The 20715-nt window shown below is 39.3% G+C and overlaps 1 protein-coding gene across 1 annotated transcript in view; it reads left to right on the top strand.

Moving 5' to 3' along the window:
• The window catches only part of RNF150 (ring finger protein 150), a 126218-nt gene that overhangs the window by 76995 nt on the left and 28508 nt on the right, over nt 1-20715 (top strand). Inside the window, exons 2-3 of the mRNA XM_020783099.3 lie at nt 4953-5203; nt 20160-20231. Coding sequence (XP_020638758.1) covers nt 4953-5203; nt 20160-20231 — 323 coding nt within the window. The remainder of the gene's footprint in view (nt 1-4952; nt 5204-20159; nt 20232-20715) is intronic.

Below are 20715 nucleotides of genomic sequence, written 5' to 3'. Positions count from 1 at the left end.
TTTTCTTCAGTTCAATGCATTTTGAAGCTATCTTTGTGGTTTTGTGATGGCAGGCATGGTGATTCTTATGTGAGCTTACCCATATGTGATCATATAACAGATACCTTTATACATCTTGGCCTCATCCAGGAAAGGTTAGTCAAGATACTTGGGGGGGGGAGCTTAAATTAGGCATTCCTGAAACCATTTCAGTCGCTCAGTCGCTTCCACAGGACTTGATCATAGTTAATTCTAGTTAGTTTGGGGTAAAAGCTATGCAGTGTAATATACCTCTATGATAATATCATTAAGTGTTTTGAATTGTGGGTACTGAAGCATGATGTACCACATTCATAATCTGCAGGTTTTTAAAGAATTGAATCACTATAAACTTTGTTCAAGTATTTGTTTGAATTTACAATGACTGGTAAGTAAGTAGAAGGATGAGTCCTTGCAAGTCGGTTCACCATCTCTCAGTCTCCAATTGCTTCTGAGTTCATCAGGAAAATCTAAAGGTACATTCTGGTCATATGCATAGAAAATTCTATTCAGTTGTCCTCTGTCACATGACTGTCACAGTTCAGTGTGTGGAGGATAAAGAAGCCAGGACCAGCATGGAAGATGCTGGCCAGTTAATTCTGTAGCACTCGTAGTCAAATACATCAACAAGTTTATAGAATTACCCAGAGCTCTGGTAATCCAAAATCAAAGACAAAATAACCATTCAGAAGCCACTGGCACATCTCGCAGGCTTTTAGCTCAAATGCAGAGTCTTTCAGCAATCAAGTTATTAGTGACCTTGCTTCTTGCCAAGATCTTGTGAATTTTTCTTATGATTATTAAATAATAAAGAAAAATGGAAAAATCAAACTTTTAGTGAAAAGACAATTGCAGAGACTACCCATTCATTGGCGCTTGACACCTTTGATTCATGATTCAGTGTGATTCATCCTGTCATCTGCTTAAAAATTCATGGCAAATTCTGCATTAATGTCATCCAGAAATAGAAGAAGAAAAGAACGATTTAAGCAATAGAGCGAACTGAAGCTGTGTTGTTACTCCTGAAGACATAGCAAATGCAAAGTGTGATTTACAATTAGATATTTTGTATGCTCATGATACCTGCATAGTGTTTGATCTTAAATAATAGCTTTATATATGAGCGGTCAAATATGAATGTAGCTTGGCATTCGTGAGCTGTTAGTCAGTCTCCCGTCTCCTGCTGTTCAAATAGACTTCCCACAAGCTGTGCCTTTCTGTATGTAATGTAATTGAATCTTGAAACTTACAAACATTTTAATAAGAGATGGAATGTAAGCATAGGTCTTTGTTTAATTTTTTTCCTTCCTTTCATTTGGATCTTGGATATAATCCAGTCTTCAGACTGGGGAGCCTTCCTAAGTGTTAGAGCTAAGGCAAACAATGTGAGAAATCACTGATATTTCTTCCTAAATATATTATTATGCCTTTTAGAAAATTCGTCTTGTGTGTTCCATCTTCTATTGTTTTAGCTGACTTTCCATCTACAGAAAAGTTGAGCAACCCATGTTTTCTATGCCATCCTAGCAAAAACCCCAAATAGGCACATGAGAGTGTTGAATAATAATTGTACCTCCCCACACTGCCACCACACAAAGAGTATAAGAAGACGTATCCTTGCATGCCCTATTTTCTGAGAAAACTGGCTTTGTAGGAGCCCACTTTCTCTGGGAAACAGGTACATGAGGCCAGCTCTCCTGATACATTCTCTTTCCATGCGGAACCAGGAGTGCTGGAAAAGAGAGGGAGAGAGGATGTATTTATTTTATTATTATTATTTTCATTTATTTATTAAACTTCTACCCTGCACATCTAGTGGGAGGCCACTGCTCTTGTCAGTTTACATTGGGGGGGGGGGAAAGAACACCTGCCTCTATAACCCCCTTGTGTCACAAACGTACAAGACCATACCCTGAGATAGCAACAGCTATTTTAAACAAAAATCAAACTATCAAATAATTAAATAGGTAGAAGGTTGTCAAAGCTTTGACTAAAAAGTTGTGTTTTAATTTGTTGTCTTAATGCTAGGTGGAATTGTGGTAATGAATTCCATAATGAGGTGGCCACTACTGAGAAGGCCCAGTTCCTAGTGTAGGCTTCCCGGCCTCCCTAGAGCATCAAAGATTGGGAGATGCGGGTAGAATGGGTGGTAGACCTGAGGGAGAGGCATGCTGCCAGGTAGCATTCAGGGCTTCATATGTCCCATGTGCCTTCATTTCTGGTGCAATCACTGAGTGCAGAGTGAAGGTAAAACATGTTTTTCCTCCCAGTGATTGTGTTTTTGCCAAAATTGGAACAAGATCGGTGGGATAATATTGCAGCTAAACCTCTCCTCTCAGCAATTTGCAGTGACATCTTGTCCAATAATAAGAGGTGCTCCTATCTTCCAATTCTGCTTGATATCACTGTAAGGAGAATGAAGTGAAAATAGTAATTTTGTTTCATCAAGTCAATTTTTTAAAGTATAAATACATATACTGTACATACCATTCTCTTCTCCTGGGGGCACTATGAGATTGGGCAGTTTACCCAAGGCTACACAAGCTGGCTGTTCTCTTAGGAGGCACAGTGGGGAATCAAACATCCAGCCTATGGATCTGCAGCCAGATGTGTAACTCGCTGAATTATCCCTTCAGCCAATGAAGGGAAAACCATCTTATCTCTGTAATGTGCAGAAGTAGCAGATGTGTTCACTTGTTTCTGTGCTCACTTAAGTGGGTTACAGTTCCTAGTGGTTTCCCGTAGTGATCCTTATTATGTCCCTAATTATAAGTGGGAGACTGGATCTTAGGTCTTCCCACCCTCAGTCCAACACTCTTCACAGGACATCACAGCTTAGGTTCATCTCTAGTCACGAGAAGATGTTTCTGGGGAGTGGGGAAGAGGATTTCCAAGAGCAAAGTATTCAAGCTGAGCTACTGTACAAAGTTTATTCCGATGGCGATTTTGGATTTCTTCAGTAGCCTGGCACATCTGGGCAGGATTCTTTATTTAGACATACAGCAAGGCAAGGAGGGGGAGGAGTCTGCATAGAGAAACAAGACTCCTAACCTGGAGTTGTTATACAGTTGTGCCCATTCAAGTAGGTTATATAAGGATGAGATTGTGGCTTTCACCAGCTTTAAAATAAGAGCGCGAATGCATTTGGAAGGACAGTCATTAACTAGATGTGAGCCCTTCTTTTGAGGATTTATTTGATTTGACATGTTGACAGACTTATCTTTTCCTTTTTACAAAGTCTGTACAGTAACAACTTTCCTTCCATATACTGTATATCCTAATATAAGTATTCCATCTTCTTTGTGGTGTATTTTACCATGACATCACAAGAGGTTGGATCCATGTTTAAGTTAGCATAACTGAACTTCTGTTGAAATCAGCAGAATGGATTTCAATGAACAAAATGCAACTAAATTTGTCTGGATCCAATCTAATAACACTCAAGTTTGAACTCAAGACAAAATTACAGCAATTTTAGTATGTGTATTATGAACGTCTCAAGACTGAGAAACTGCAGTAGTGAATACCATCCTTATTTTGTGGAGAATAGCAAGAACCCATGTTGAATCAAAGTGAGGCAGGATTTATTCATATTATAATCCAACAGCCCAAATTGTGATACTGTTGTTTCCGTATTTCTCTATGGAATTTCACTGTTCAGTTCTTTCCCAATTAGATTAGATGTGAATAAAGGTACATGTCAAGGAAGCATGCCTGTATGGCCAGAAAAACACTGCACAGGAAATATCATTAAAAGGGTATTAAGAAAATATGCATAGTGTAGTCTCCCTTTGTCCATGGACAGCCTTATCCCAGGAGAGAGATTTGCTGCATTCTGCCTGGATCATTGCTGTGCAATTTGATATCCAATAGAGTAAGTATAGAATTAGAAATAAAATAGATATTTAACTTCAACATAATTTACATCCAAATTAACATATTTGCACTGGTTGGCTCAAAAGTTTTAAAATCTCAGCAAAAGGAGGTTAGGTATCAGTAAGGCTTGTTCACATTTTTCAAAGATACTCTTGTTCTGGGGAAGAGTTTCCTTCAGAAACATTGCACGCTCTGGAAACAGACAGCCAAGGAAAATGAGTCCTGCAAGGCCTTCTTATTACAAAAAGATGGACATTCCATAACTCTCCCAGCCTGGGAACTGCTGGCAGTAAGATCTTGGGCCTCTGCAACATACTAGAGTCTAGAACAGGTGTGAGCAAGTTAAAAGGGATAAGGGGCCAGATTTCTACCCCATGATCTATTATGGCCTGCAGCATCCCCCAAAAGGCAAGAAAAAATGGTGAGGGATCATAGGTAGCACTTTGCACACCTCTAATCTGGACCATCTTTTCCCATTGTGGTGCCTTCCAGACTTTTGGATTGCAGCTACCACTTGAGCTTCCCAGCATTGCCAGTGCTGAGGGCTCCAAGGAATCTAGAGAGCATCTATCTGGAAAAGCTGCTCCAAATTCAGGAGGGAGGCAGGGACAGTGGTGGTTGATGCAGAGTCAGGCACTCAATAGCCAACCTCAAGCTACACTGGAGCACTGGATTGGCAGTGTCCTTGCACAGACCCTCAATGGCAATGGCAGTGTGCCTTTCGTAGACCTCCCCCAGTCTCAACAGGCCATGTCTTCTGAAATTTAAGTGAAGTCTTCCACACTTGGAGGAAGCCACACAAAACGTTAGGGGCTTACATTCAGCATCTGTTGTCCGGTCCTGTCATGCTACTGTCTGACCTGATAGTGGTTTGCAGCAGTTAGAGGAGCCATGGTGAGCAAGAGGGCTGAGGAAACAAATGACATGGGCTGGTCCTATGAAAGAGCAAGTAAGGATGGTGTAACTCTTTCCAGTCAAATTAGAGCTGTCTTTGAGAACAGTTTTTGTATCTGTTTTTTTTTTCAGTAGTTTCTTTCTTTCTTTTTCCACTCTGACAGGTACGGATGACGTTGTAGCAATAATGATCCCTGAGCCAAAGGGGAAAGAGATAGTGAGCCTGCTAGAGCGGAATATTACTGTGATGATGCACATAACAATTGGGACACGAAACCTGCAGAAGTATGTCAGCCGGACCTCTGTAGTCTTCGTTTCCATCTCCTTCATTGTGCTGATGATCATCTCCTTGGCCTGGCTTGTCTTCTACTATATCCAGAGGTTCAGATATGCAAATGCCAGAGACAGAAATCAGGTGAGTAGTTTTCCTGAGGCACACTGATTCCACCACCACCTGGCTTCCAGCACTAAACAGCAGAGCTTATAAATGTTTGGACTACCACTCCCAGCGTGCTCCAGCTAGCCAGCTTGCCGGCATGGGCAGTGCTTTGTACTGGCTGGACGATGTTGAGAACACAACATTCCCAAGCTCTGTGAAAAGGTTTATGTGATAGTTGTTTAATTTTTTCAGACCCACTGTAGTTGATTGAGGTTTAAATAAAACTGTGTGGTTGTCTTCATTAATAAGAAGCAAATATTTGACATTTAGCGAATGGAAAGGAGTTGACTAGCATACAAAAAAAAAGAAGTTAGCTTGTATTTTTCTAACAAACAAATAAGACAGTTGATGCAATGAATGCAGTAGATTTTAAACATAAAAACTGTTGTTTAAAAAGTTTTATAATATAAATGCAAAATTTTATTCACATTAAGGCCCTGGGCTCTAGACCTCTAATTACTAACAAGTGTGTTATATGGATAACTTAAGGCAAAAAAAAAAAAAAAAGACTCAAGCACTTAACAGCAAGCAATCCTGTTACTATCCCATTTTCAGCAGCATCTTCATCAGGTGTTCTAGACCTGATGAGCTTCTAGAACTGAACTGTCTGAGCTCTGGATTGCAGCATTTTCAAATACTGTACATTACCACCTCTTACACACACTGCTCCCTGGCTTATGTCTTTTCCAAAAATGTAATATAAACTAGTTTATATTACAAAACCAAAACACCCACGTTTTGGAACATAGAGCTGATAAAATATCAAGGCAGAAGTACCTCATTCTGTATGTGCCAGTTTTTGCATGAAAAAGTAAACAACTGAGTGTTTACATTATGTAACACAGCGACAAATACAGAAAAAATGTAGTGCATTTTTTGGGTGTGTTGTGTTTTACCTACAATGTGAATTAGCAAAGAGGTATCATAAAATAGATGTGGAAATCTGGGTTAAATAAATAAAAATAACAATATAGTGCACAATAGAATCTTTTACATAATAGTGTAAAAAAGGAGAAAAGGATGAATGTTATTTTAAGCAGTTTGTTTAATGACAAGTAAGTAGAGAAGAGAAATGAACGTGCCATTTATTTTATAGGGCTTCGGCTTCATAGTTAATAGTAATATTGTTTGTAAAAAGAGTATAAAATAGTATATATTCTGTAGTATTAATGGAAATAACATGCAACGTATTGTATTGTCAGTAAATGACATCATTTTAACAAGCACAAGCTCCAGGAAGTGGGAATTTAACTCTGACCTTGAAGCAGCAAATCTAGGAGCTTGAAGAAGCTAGACTTCTGTGGGTCTGAGATGGGCAGATCCTGCGTCCTTCAGCATCTGAGCTTCTCATTGGCTAAGAATGTTTACACTCTTGAGGAAGTTCATTTTGATTTCTGATGTGGTACTAGGTTATAAATAGGAAGCTTTTACACACTGCTTTATAATGGAGATACATTTTGTCCAAAGGGAGCGGAAAGGACATAAATTTTGTTTTCATCGAGTGGACACAGCTTATCCAAAGAAGATGGATGTAGCAGTGCAGTAGCAAGATGCTAGAGTTTCCTCCTTAGGCTTTGGCTGGAGAGGCTGGGTGAGCTTTTCCCTTTTTAGAGAAAATGTTTTTCTCTGTGTTAACATCATGCTTAGAGCGAAATAATGCTTTTTACTCTATATACAATATTTTACTTCTAAAAGTTTAAATAATTTTTCATGCCTTTCACTGAAAGTTGTAAGACTTTTGCTTTTTATAATTTTATTCTTAAGAACCTTGAAGTATTATGGAGATATAGCCATTATTGTTCCTTTTCTCTCTCTAAAGAGTATATACTCTTGATAGAAATGCTTCTGTATTTCAGCACTCCTGCTCCTGTCTTTGGTATTCACGTACATCTTAAGTTCACTTCTCCTATTTTTAAGTATTTGTACCTACAGCTTTGTTTATAGCTGTAAGGATTTTTGCAAGATAAAGCAACATGCCAGTGGCTTCTGAACAGTCACATGTTAATATTTTTTGATTTTATGTTTTTCCTACGGAACCTAGAAATGAGGTAAATACACAGATCTTGTACATAATTAACAACTTTTGGAATTGATTGGAATTATTGCAGCAATGAAGACGCTTATAAAGAAGTGCCCAGATGAGTTTGCCCAAGTTTATCTAGTGGTTTTCTGGTTTTGTTCTGGGATTAACCCTTTACTGGGACAATGTCAGTTATTACAAATCATAGAATCAGTTTTTTGCCTGGGAGGTCTATAAATCTTTGTGGGAATCCTGGGGGGGGGGATGTTCAGTTATCCTTATCAGGTGCAGCTTTACTAAATTCATGAGGGAAGAGAGCAGGAGAACTCCACAATTCTTCATCAACTTTCTTATGAGGAGAGTCACAATGTGAAAGGGAGAGCACCTTCTATGTGTGCAGCTTCTCTGTGTGATCAGAAACCAACAATGTAGCGTCAGTTTGGAAGTACAGGTGCTTATCACAACAGTCCTCATAGCAAGCCAGCCAGCCACCCCAGTAAAGAGAGTCTGAAAATACAGTCAGCTAGTTCAGTCCTGAGCTGGATGAATAGCTCAGTGGTTTAGGTATCTGGCTGTGGAACGAGAGGTTGGGACTTTTGGTCTTCTAATGTGACAACGTTTGTGGCCTTGGGAAAGCTACACAGTCCAAAGATGCTCCCAGAAAAAGCAAATGGTAAACCACTTCTAAGTATTCTGTACCTAGAAAACCCTGAAATGGGTAGCTGTTGATGGCACATGATGTTATTAGATCAGTCCACCATGAAATACAGAACAGAGCTTTTATTAAGTTAATTGCACATTCAAGACCAAACCACTCTCAGATACTTTGCATTACAGCAGGGATAGCTTGCAATGATATACTATTATTGGGAAAATCTATTTCTCTGCTTGCAATTGTAAGGATTGCAGCTAAGCTGAGAAAACACAGAGAAACTTCATAGATGTGGTAGGTGATGTCATAGTCCTTGTTGCCCTAAAAATCCTGAATTTGTGATCTCACAAACCCTGGCTTCACTATACCTCCACCAGAATTATTGATTCTTAGGGATTCCAGACCATGTGCAGGGTCTCCAAATGCACGAGACTTTTTTTTTAATCAGATCTTATCCATCACAGGAAAGTGATGGTGGAAAGGGCACAACTGCCCTTCTCCTTTTCTTCATGTGTTCGAGTTAATCCTATCTTAGACACTTGAATAAAGCTTCTGTGCCCACCAGAATGTTATACAAATATCCCTTGCCATTGCAAATATATCGAACACACATAGAGAAAAGTGGGTTCATGCCTATCTGTTCAAACTCCAGCATTGATGCACTGCCAGCTTTACACCTAATCCCTATGCAGTTCCTAGAACATTGAATGAAGTGTATGTCCATACATAGAGCTTGGAAAAATACCTACATTACTTTGAATTCTATACTGGCCTTATTGTGTGGGATATTGTGGGAGTTCTATTCCAAAAATATAACTTTTCCAAGCTCAGCAGGTAGCTATCTGCCTTTAGGTCTCCACTTAGTTAGGGATTCACCCTGTATAGCATATGCAGCAATTTCCATTTTATTTTATTTTTGTTAAGAAGTTCTTGAAAGTCTGTGAACAATTATATTCTTTCTCAGTATTATAGATTGGATATGAGAAGAAATCACAGCCTCAGTTGAACTCTCTGGATATTCATGGACTGAAAAATACATTATCTCTAACCTCAAACAAATAGAAATAACATAAAGGTCAGCGTAGCATTTAAATATTTCAGGGCCACATATAAAATATATTCAAATCAAATAGTAAGGGGATGAATCTAATTGTTAATCCCAAATATAATGGAGTCACTGAATGAATGTGACTTGTTAAGTGAATACTTAGATGAGTTCTGTTGATTCACTAGATCTAGTTTTAGTTGGGACTAACCGTTGGGTTCAGCTGAAATTATCTTGAGGCTTTTCAGAAGCTCAGACATTTAAAACAGTGAATAGAAGATCTAATAGCTAAACCACTCCAACCTCATGACGTTCTTTAGGGGCTTTGATTGTTAATTAAGAGGGGAAACCTGACACACCAGACTTTGAACCAGATTGAGACTGCTTAATTCAAAAGGTACTTTTTAAGATCAGGATAGGGCACAGAACTTTCTAGTTTGTTTTTGAGGCAGCCTCCTGCCAAAAATGCTCTCAGTCAAGCATAGTTCTTCTCATCAGATGTGAAAGATATTTATGAACATGAAGCCTGAGGCAAACATTCTTCTTTTCATTGTGGACGTGTTGTGATCTGGAGACGGATAGGCTCCGCCACACATACTTAAAGGTAAGCTTGTAAATAGAGCTGAGAGCTCATGTGGTATATGAGTTAGAAAATGTTGGGCTGGGACTTGGAAGTTCCCAGGTTCTACTTCCCACTGAGCCATAAAACTGACTGACAACCTTGGGCAGGCATTCCTCTTCATCTTGACGAATGTCACAGATCTGTTGCTGGGATAAATTGGGGAAATGGGAATCCTGAGGAAGGGCAGGTTATAAATTAAATCCATACCCTGAGTACAATTCCTCTTTTCTATCTAGAAATTCACACCATATCTGAATATTTAAATGTACAGTGGTGCCTCGCTTGACGACGTTAATCCGTTCCAGCAAAATCGCTGTAGAGCGAAAACGTTGTAAAGCGAAATAAAAAAGGCCATTGAAATGCATTGAAACCCATTCAATGCGTTCCAATGGGCTGAAAACTCACCGTCCAGCGAAGATAGGGGCGGCCATTTTCCATGCCTGTGCAGCGAGGAATTCGTCCCTAAGCACAGCGGGGGGGGGCATTTTCTTCAGCCGGTGGCCATTTTGAAACCCGACAATCAGCTGTTTTTGATCGTCATAAAGTGAAAATTGGTTCCCGAAGCAGGGAACCGATCATCGCAAAGCAGAAAAACCCCATCGTTTTACAATTGCAAAAGTGATTGCAAAAACCTCACCGTCAGGCGGATTCGTCGTTAAACGGGGTAATCGTAAAGCGGGGCACAACTGTACCACCTTATTCTAGACTACAGATTTGGTTGTAATTAAAATTTAATATTACGTTCATATCCTTCCATGTAAACTCTAGAGGAACTGAGCTCCAGTTTTTCTGCCTAGCTAGAAAGAAACAGGCCTGTCTGCTATCATGGCCCAAGAACTGGCATAGAAGCTTTGAGCAAGAAACATATCATATTTGCCGGCATACAAGATGACTTTTTTGGCCCCAAAAACATGCCTCCAAGTAGGGGGGGGTTGTCTTGTATGCCGGGTGCACTTCATTTGGGCCAGGAAGGAGCCGCTGCCACCGTTGAGTGACGCGGGGCCGCGCTGGCCGTGGAGAAAGGCAGGCGGGCAAGCAGGCAGTTGGTCCGGATGGAGGAAGGGAAGCAGAGCCGGCCATGCCTGAGCGGCCAGAGCCCGCCGCTGGGCTGCCCGCCACCCCGCACCACTGAGCCAGCGGCGTGCTTGCTCGCCCGCCACCCGCCCGCTTCCCCTTTTCCTCCTCCTCCTCCTCCCGCCACCCACCCAGCCGCTTCCCCTCTTCCTCGCCCTCTCACTGCTGAGCCAGCTGCTCGCTCGCTCGCCCGCCCACCCACTGCCCGCCTGGCCGTTTCCCCTCTTCCTCCTCCCCCTCTTCCTCGCCCTCCTCGCCACCGGCCATGAACTTCCAGGGTGGGCCCAGGCAGAGCCCCGGGCAGCCGGCGGTGGCGCTGCAGCAGAGCCGTCCACTCTATATTTTGAGTGGAAATGTTGGGGGGTCGTCTTATACTGCCAGTCGCCTTGTACACTGGCAAATACGATATCTGAACTGTTTTTTTGGGGGGGGTGTGGTCCCTGTTTTATAGATCCTACATACTTGGTGAAAATGAGAGTATAGACTTACCATGTGGTTTAACTTCAGGACAACAGCCCTAACTCCACATGATAAATAAAAGCATTTCCCAGTTCTAAGATCAGTATGTCAGGATGTCTCATTCTGTGATGAATAATATGATTTCATTCATATTTTTACATTATTCTACGTCTAGATATACTGGCTGGAATTCATTTGTATAAAATTATGCTGTACAAGGCTGATGACATCATCACCCACAGTCTTTTTATTGCTAATTAGAAGTTTCTGACTGCCCCCTCTCCAGGTGCTAACGCTTTCTAGGGATACCTTCTGTCTTGGGGAAGCCTGTGGGGCCTTGGGACAGAGATAAGTCTGAAATATGTCTGAAAATAACTGCTTGCAGTTGGCTGAGATATATCTGAAAATAACTGCCTGCAATTGGCTGTAGGACCAGTGACAATAAAAATTCCTCCCCCTCCCATACAAAGGCTTCCTCGGGAGGCCTCAGAACTTAGGGAGGAGGATTGGAAATATTTAATTAGAAATAAAAGACCACATCTTGGTCTTGCATGGTATAATTTAACACAACTGGATTTCATCCATTTTCATAAGCAGCAATTAATGTATTATCATTACATTGATTTGCAGTCAATGGCTGTTCTGGCCATCAGGTTTTTTCACTGTACATTGCACAGTAAGACTGCATAATAGTGTTTCTTTAATAAAGGAAAAAAGAGTCTCTTCATTGAAGTCATTGTTACAGGCTGCATGCACAGATACACTTGGGTCAATATTTAATGACAGTAACATGTCCAGGCATAGTATTGCAAAGTCCCAACAATGTATCCAACATGAGTTAGACCCAGTCTTTGATAGGCCACCAGAACACAATGACTAAGGTGAGTCAAATTCTCTAGAAATTTCTTTTAATGTGTCTGAATATACACAACTAGAGTGGACAGAAAATGCTGAGAGGCTGTTAATTACCCAGTTGAATGAAGATGGATGATACTTTGAAAAATGACCTTCACTTCTCTACAGCAATCAGAAAAATTTATTGTTTTCTTGGAGTGTGATAGAACATTTTCTCTTAACTTTCTGGCAGAACTATATGTTTTCAAGAACAGATTGCAGTTGGTTTGCATCCCATATTGAATCATTCCCACTGATGATCTGTTTGTGATCAAGATCCCTGTAGAATATTTAATCCATCAACATTTATGTCCCTTTTTGTTTCTTCAACACCTTGTTGACTGTCAACTACATTTAATGAATTTGGTGAATGTAATTTTTAAAAAATATAAAATATTTTTACCAATATGATCTGCTGAACATTGATTACAGCATCATGTAATTGTTGCAGAGTTTGGGATTTCTGGTAAAATTCCTTCATGCTAGACTCAAAGAGGAGCATAGCTTCAAGTTCCCCAGATAGTCCACCCTTAATCATTAACTGGTTTTCCTATCATCTCAGTAACTCACTCTGAGATATTTGTAAGAGAAAGAATAAAAAGCATTTCATTACTTACAATTGTGAAACAGATCAACAACAAACAAACAAACTGATTTCCAACTGACTAAAGGGAGGGAAAGAGACAATTTAGCAGAGAGGTGGAGCTTGCTTTGATTTCAGAGTCTGGAAGAAACAATTGGGTGGTGCTAGATAGATTAACAGTCACTCCAGCCCAGAAAAGGCCCTGCCAGTCACTCAAACAACAGGCAGCGTACAAGACTGTAAAAACGTCAGTAGTTACCAGTGCCTAGTGTATGGTCTTTGACTCTGATGAACATTGATTTTCAGTTTCTTCTGCTGAACCCATTTGTTGTGGAAATTTAGCTGCCTGGCTTTCCTGGACATGTTTGTTGTTCCAAATTCTTACACAGAGGTGCTATTCTTCTATAGTACAATTCCTGATATATTCTGTGGGCATTGTACAATCACTGCTACCCTGTTTTCCCAAAAATAAGACCTAACCTGAAAATAAGCCATAGTAGGATTTTTCAGGATGCTTGTAATATAAGCCCTACCCCAAAAATAAGCCGTAGTTAAGTGAAACCCCGTCCTCCACCATTGTGGAGGAACCAGAAGATGACATGACTTTATTTGAATAAATGTAGATTGTTGTACAAATTGCTAACATGCGCTAGATTATGGAGAAAGCTAGAGAGTTCCAGAAAAACATCTACTTCTGCTTCATTGACTATGCAAAAGCTTTTGATTGTGTGGACTACAGCAAACTATGGCAAGTCCTTAAAGAAATGGCAGTGCCTGACCACCTTATCTACCTCCTGAGAAACCTATACGTGGGACAGGCAGCAACAGTTAGAACTGGATATGGAACTACTGATTGGTTCAAAATTGGGAAAAGAGTACGACAAGACTGTATATTATCCCCCGGCTTAATTTATATGCAGAATACATTGTGCAAAAGGCCAGACTGGAGGAATCCCAAGCCGGAATTAAGACTGCTAGAAGAAATATCAACAATATCCGATATGCAGATGATGCCACTCTGATGGCAGAAAGTGAGGAGGAATTAAAGAACCTCTTAATGAGAGTGAAAGAGCGGAGCGCAAAAAACAGTCTGAAGCTCAACATCAAAAAAACTAAGATCATGGCCACTGGTCCCATCACCTCCTGGCAAATAGAAGGGGAAGATATGGAGGCAGTGACAGATTTTACTTTTTTGGGTTCCAGGATCACTGCAGATGGTGACAGCAGCCACGAAATTAAAAGTCACCTGCTTCTTGGGAGGAAAGCGATGACAAACCTAGACAGCATCTTGAAAAGCAGAGACATCACCTTGCCAACAAAGGTCTGCATAGTCAAAGCTATGGTTTTTCCTGTCGTGATGTATGGAAGTGAGAGCTGGAGCATAAAGAAGGCTGACCGCCGAAGAATTGATGCTTTTGAATTGTGGTGCTGGAGGAGACTCTTGAGAGTCCCCTGTACTGCAAGGAGAACAAACCTATCCATTTTGAAGGAAATCAACCCTGAGTGCTCACTGGAAGGACAAGTCCTGAAGTTGAGGCTTCAATTCTTTGGCCATCTCATGAGAAGAGAAGACTCCCTGGAAAAGACCCTGATGTTGGGAAAGTGTGAAGGCAAGAGGAGAAGGCGACGACAGGATGAGATGGTTGGACAGTGGCATCGAAGCTACCAACATACATTTTATACACACAGGAAGGAAGGGGAATGTGAAATGTTCACACAATGCTTTTACACTCCATGTTCCCTCCAGCACACACAGATAACACTTCCTGCATGTGTATGAATGTTAGTTTTGCCCCGGAAGAGTATAGGCTAACATGGCCGCCCCTCTGTTTCCCTAGAACACTTTACCGCTAAAGTGTTCCGCCAGAATCCTGTTACTTACATACAATGTCTTGGCATTTGACACATAATAAATACTTACATTGTGTGTCAAATGCCAAGTCATTGTATGTAAGTAACAGGATTCTTACTTAGTGCCAGTTTGCTGCTGCATTTTATACCATTGTTGTTAGTAGCTGTAGTTTACAATTTAATCTTACAGAAGAATTATAAATAATTTGTTCCTCTTTGTTTTCATTCTGAAATTTTCAATCAACATAGTTATTTCAAATCTGCCATCTCAAAACAGGAATTCTGACATTGCTGAATACAGGTTATGGTCTGAAGGTTTGACATCAAAAGGTGCAACAGGCTGATTTGTATCTATCAACACATTTCTGTGTGGTTTTCAGTAGAAAGTTTCTGTAGATATTTCTGACTTTAAATTGTGTAACAACAGGGACAACAGGCTACTCCCACATACATAGATACCCTAATTACAGTGCTAAAATGAAGAAAGACCGTAAATTACAGTACTAAAATGAAGAAACTACCGTAAATTACAGTGCTAAATTGAAGAAGGTTTGAGTATCCAGAAGTTGGTATTTGTTAGGAAGCACTAGGAACAGATCATTTCTGATACTGAAAGCATATTCCTGGGCATAATTCTTTAATCATATGTTTATTTGCTCAACACTGATTTTTTTTACATGTTACTGTCAAAAATAAAGGCCAAGTAAATCCATAAGGCTGAAAGCTATCCACTGTTGTTTTGCAACTCCAAATAGATAGCAGTGTGTGGTCGTCGTACAACATGAGGCTGAGAGGAAGAAGCCCATTTTCTGTGTGTTTGGATTACGTTTTTCCTTTTTTTCTCTCAGGATAAGAAAACACACACCAAGGCAATGGCTGTGCCAGCATTTAATTTGAATGAGAGGAAGATAAAGGGAAAATAAACAGATAAAAGAATATCGACTGATTTTTAATCTAGTGTTTTATTTTCCCTAGTAGCTAATGCATCATTTTAACAGCAGCCAAACACTATTTTAAAACAAGTAATGTTTTACAAGTAATGCTTTACTCTTGTCTTATCCTTCCCTCTATGTAGCATAAGCCTTATGAAAAAGATTTGAGATTAAGTGCTTACAAGGTTAATAATGATGGGCATGTTGCAATCAAATACTACCTTTAAATACTCGGTTTGCTATCTCCCTCCTAAGGAGTTCTTGGAAGCATATGTTCTTACAGATTTGTGGGCATTAATGTTGAGCGTGCCCAGGTAAAACTTACATCAGTTCCCAGTGAGTTTATTGGTGGAGATCTGTGCAAATGAGGCTGCCATAGTAAAGACTGGAAGACGCACCCATCCACCCCATATCACAAATAATAAATGTGTGTTCAAGTAGGTCAGCACCCTTGAATCTTAAAATGTGGTTCCAGTTGAAGTTGGTGCATACGCCTGTCCTTCAGATGGAATCATATATGTGTCTATTGAGGGAGTAGTCACATGACCTCTTTTACAGAAGATGGTTCTCCGAAGAACTACCATGGGGTAGTCCTCTTTTTTAATATGTCCTCTATTTGAAGACCCTGACAGACCAAATTTGATTTAGAAATAACCTTAAGAATGACTTTGAAGTCCAACCACAGTGAGCACCTGAACAACAGACTCTGCAAACACAAAGTTCATCTGGCCATAGACTCGCCCTATTTGGATGAGATGTACTTTCATTCTGTTTAAATTATAACAATAATTTCTTACTTCTAATTTTGCATCTCTATGTGTGTATGAGCATATGCACTTGTATGCAAATTCTCTTTTGTCCTCTTTTTTTTACTGATGTGTTAAGTAGCCACTCTATAAATTCAGTGTTTTCTAAAGTCTCAATGCTTCATTAAACGGGCCTGCAGGCTGATACTGAATAAATTAAATAAGCCTACGATGATAGGCTTGTTGTGGTTCATGGTTTTTAAAAGGAAGATAAGTGCAATAGATGTTCTCAAAGTATTTCCTATTTTGTAATTTTATCTCGATTATAAGTGTTTCGCCACTGCCACCATTGCCACCCCTTGTTGAAATCTGGAACGATACCCTAAGAAAACAAACAAAAAGCAAATGGAAATAGATGTGTGAAGACAGGATCATGTTCCAGAATGCAGATGCAAAAATATGTGGTGTAATTTTCACCATGATTCTCCCATCTACAGGCAGATAATAAATGTATACTGTATATTGCTTTGCCCATGCATGGATGGTGTAAAATTAGCATGTAGTTACTACCTAGCATGTGTGTCTCAGTCCTCTAGTGTGGTGTGGTGTTGTAAGTGAGGTAGCTCACTTGGCTAAAACCAGAAAAAAATTATGTTAGAAAATAATAAATAACATAATGTAAAAGAACAAGCACAAACGTGTGCCCACTAGAACAATGTGGCTGTTCTTGTCTCCAGCTTTTGTTCTTTCATTTCTGACTCCTTGCAGCTGATGAACAAAGCTTATGGAGTAATAAAATGTATTAGTAGTAGAGGTGCCACAGGACTCTGTTGTTTTCATTATAACAGACAAAAATGTCAGTGATTCTAGAAACTGTTAGGTAGGGCAAATTTATCCCAAAGCATTCCAATCTTACAAGACACATTGATGTACTTTATTTCAGAATACAGTGGACCCTCTACTTACGGAATTAATCCATATTGGAACAGTGGCTGCAAGTCGAAAAGTCTGTAGGTTGAATCTCCATTGACCTACAATGCATTGAAAACCGATTAATCCCATAACCAGTGGTTTTTATTCTATTTTTGTTCCATTTTGGTTTTTTTCTGGTCTGTAAGTCGATTCTCCGGCTGCAAGTCGAATCTAAATTTTGTGGCCAGAGAAGTCTGTAACTCGAAAAGTCTGTAAGTCGAGCCATCTGTAAGTCAAGGGTCCACTGTATTCCAATTCTGTAGCACTCTGGAGAAGGCATAATAACATTCATTGTCATTTACAGTTTTTATCTGCTATTGTGAGTAATACGAAAGGGTCTGTGTGATATTCCATAGTTCTAGTTGATGTCCTAAAACAGTGCTGACTTTTTAATGTTTATATTCCACCATTTTTTCCATGATGGCACTCCAGGTAACATAAATTGTCTCACCACATAGTCTGCCACCAGGTGTTGAATACACTACTACCTGCATATTCCAAGAAGGTTGTGGCTCTATACCAAGACTTCACCGATCCAAATGTCAGTTTGGACACTTACACATAGAAATTGCTGTGAGTCTCATTGCTGCTGAAAATACAGAATCTTGGTTTTTTCCCCAAAAAAACCAAATGTGATTTGAAATTTTACTAAAGAAAGGCTCTGTGCACACATTTTGCTTTAGAGGGAAATTGTCACTCCTTCAAGCATCTGGTAGCATAATATTCCTTGTTTTTAACAGATTGTGATCGTGATGGAACATAGGCAAGTGTGCACTTGTCAGTCTCTAGAATCTCTGTACAGATGAAATATTATCAAACTTCGAAACCACTTCCAAGGGAGCACAGTTACACTTCTTCATATGATAGTGCAAAATTATGAAGGACTAACAGTATTGCAACTAGGCAGTCTACTTTAGTGGAAGTCTCACAGCACAGAAATTCATGATTGGGAAACCATTACATTAACATCATCCCAGCTACCTGCAAAATAAAAATGTTAATGAGCATTAATCAAACTGTGGCTTAAATTAGGTTGTCTTCAGACTGAAGCTGAGGAATTCATATGTGCAATTCAAGACCAAGTTCTTTGCATTAGATACTATCAGAAAATAATTGTGAAGCAAGGAATAAGTGATATATGTAGGGCCTGGCATGGATCCAAAGAAATAAATCATCATATCATATGTGCTAAGCTAGCATCAATATATGTGCAGATGTAACCAAGTTGCAAACATCCTTTCAGACACTGATTTAATCTTATGAATTACTCACATCTTTTCCTCCATATTATAAATTCCAGCCATCTGCAGTTTTAGAAAATAAACTCACAAAACTATACTTGGACAAGTAAGTTATTGTGATTTTAATAAGCTAAATGTTATACTTATTGATAAACAGCAAAGAAAAACATAACCTTGTTGAAGTTCCATCAGCAAACAAGTTCAAAAGTACGGAAACGTACAAAAATTGCAGAATAGCAAATATTACATCAAGAAATATAAAGGATTTGGAAGCAAGATTAGGTCATCTTCCTCCCGTACTAAAATCTGTAACTGGAATAATTCCAAAATCTTTGGTTACCAATTTAAAGCAGTTGCCACAAACTGCTAATTTGCTTCCCGAAATTAAAAAAATAAAAATAAAAACTGATTTTGCAAACATGTCCTATCTATCACCCACAAATGTTTAGAACGTGACACCTATTTTTTAGGCTTGACCTTTTTGTCTGCCCCCATGCAGAAGCAATGCTTGGAAATAAGTAAGCTATTATAAGAATAATACTTTTTTTCTCCTGTGGTGGTAGTGAGATAGTCCAGGAGCCACAGAGGCCTGTAGTCTACACATGGCTCTCCTCTGCTTTACTAGACCATGCGTCTGTTTGCACTAATATTCCTTATCCTGAGAATCTCTTCATAGTATCATGTGACCCATGTTCTTATAACTTGTTATGGCACTGCCAACTAAAGCCAAAGGGTTCATCAAGTGAGATTCCTGTTGACCAGAAAGGGAATTTTCAGTCCCTTGATGTTCCTTGTTCTTCCCATGACTGCCAAAAGCAGAGTAAATTATGAACTCCAGAAAATCCCAGCATTTTGCTTATTGTGTACAGGTGCAGGATTCAGTTTTTCTCTGGTACATTTTTTTTCTCTCTTACTAAAGACTGTTTGCACAAGGAACAGTTAACTGGTCTGTAGTTATGGCACACATTTGGCAGGAAGTAAATTTAGAATTTCTCCCAAGGAGGGAGTTCAAACATGTTAAAAATATTGATCCAAACTGGGCGAAGGGTATATTTAGCACAAATGGGTTTGAACTCAGGACAATTTGTCCATGTTGTTGTGTAAACTCTCTCCCGGGGGAAGTCCATTGTGCTTTTTTGCATCTGGTTTTCTAGCTATAAACAAAAATGTATTTAGGACTTTCTAAGATGCTGCAAAGGATATGATTCTGTGTTGCTCCAGACTGTTGGTGTTGCTGCTTCTTTTTTAATATTTATTTTCCTATTTCTTGGCTTTATATTGCAAGGTGCCTTGAAATGGTATTGTTATGAAACATGGAATATAAATATTTTAATACATAAACTCAAATAATACTTGAAACTCTTCCCAGCTATATGAAATCCAGATGTATGTCATAAATGGTCAGCTTGATCTGCATGCATCCATCAGGCTTCTTCCTCAAATGTTATTTCTATGTGTGTAAGTGTACTTCAGGCCCTTGTACATTTCTAATCAATAGATTGACATAAAAACACTATTTTACAAATATGTAAAGCACTAAAATAATTATTTTGCCGATAGACAAAAATTGAAACTTTTCCTCTCTTTCTTTCCTTTTTTTTAATTGCACAAGATTGAACTTTGTAAAATTACTGAAAATCATGTAACTTGATTCATGTTTCATTCTCAGGTCTGTTCCCTGAAGTGACTTCCCTGATTCTGGTAGCTTGTGTTTATTTACCTCTTCTTTATTCAATTTAACATGACCTTTCATTATAAAACTTGTATTACAGAATCCCATGAGACCACCTCAATGAAGCTGTGCTTTTTTTGTAGTAAAGAGTGATATTTTGCATTTTCAGCGCCGTCTTGGAGATGCTGCAAAAAAGGCAATCAGCAAACTGCAAGTCAGAACGATAAGGAAAGGAGATAAGGTAAAAAAATGTCTGCCAAATATCTTCTTTTGGTAAAAAAAAAAATACATAGATTGACATCTATATTGCAACTCGATGAGGCCCATTGAATCATTGGAACCTGTGGTGTAGTTGACTTATCAGAACCCCACTCATTCAGTGGGTTTTACCTTAGTTGCAGATTAGTACTGGATTTTAGCCATTTTCTGTGTTAAGAAATATATGCTATGGGCAGAAGGATAAAAAATAAACCAGTACCTGTTGCGCGGGTGGCTGTCACAAGTGACATTTGGAAGGACATAGAGTAAATAGTGCAAAAGGCTGCACAAGGAAGGTGCATAGTGGCCTCTAATTTCTATAAGGACCCAACATTTTGACAGATTGTGTGTGTATGCCTTGAGGAAGAAAACTAAATAGGGCTCTGCTGTGTCTTAGTGGCATCTCTTTGCATGTGGGTGATGGCAATCAGGGTGTATTTCATTTAAGTTGATCACGATTTAAATCA

This window comes from Pogona vitticeps, chromosome 5, assembly GCF_051106095.1.
Source record: "Pogona vitticeps strain Pit_001003342236 chromosome 5, PviZW2.1, whole genome shotgun sequence".
NCBI lineage: Eukaryota > Metazoa > Chordata > Lepidosauria > Squamata > Agamidae > Pogona > Pogona vitticeps.
This window is presented reverse-complemented; position numbering and strand designations above follow the sequence as displayed.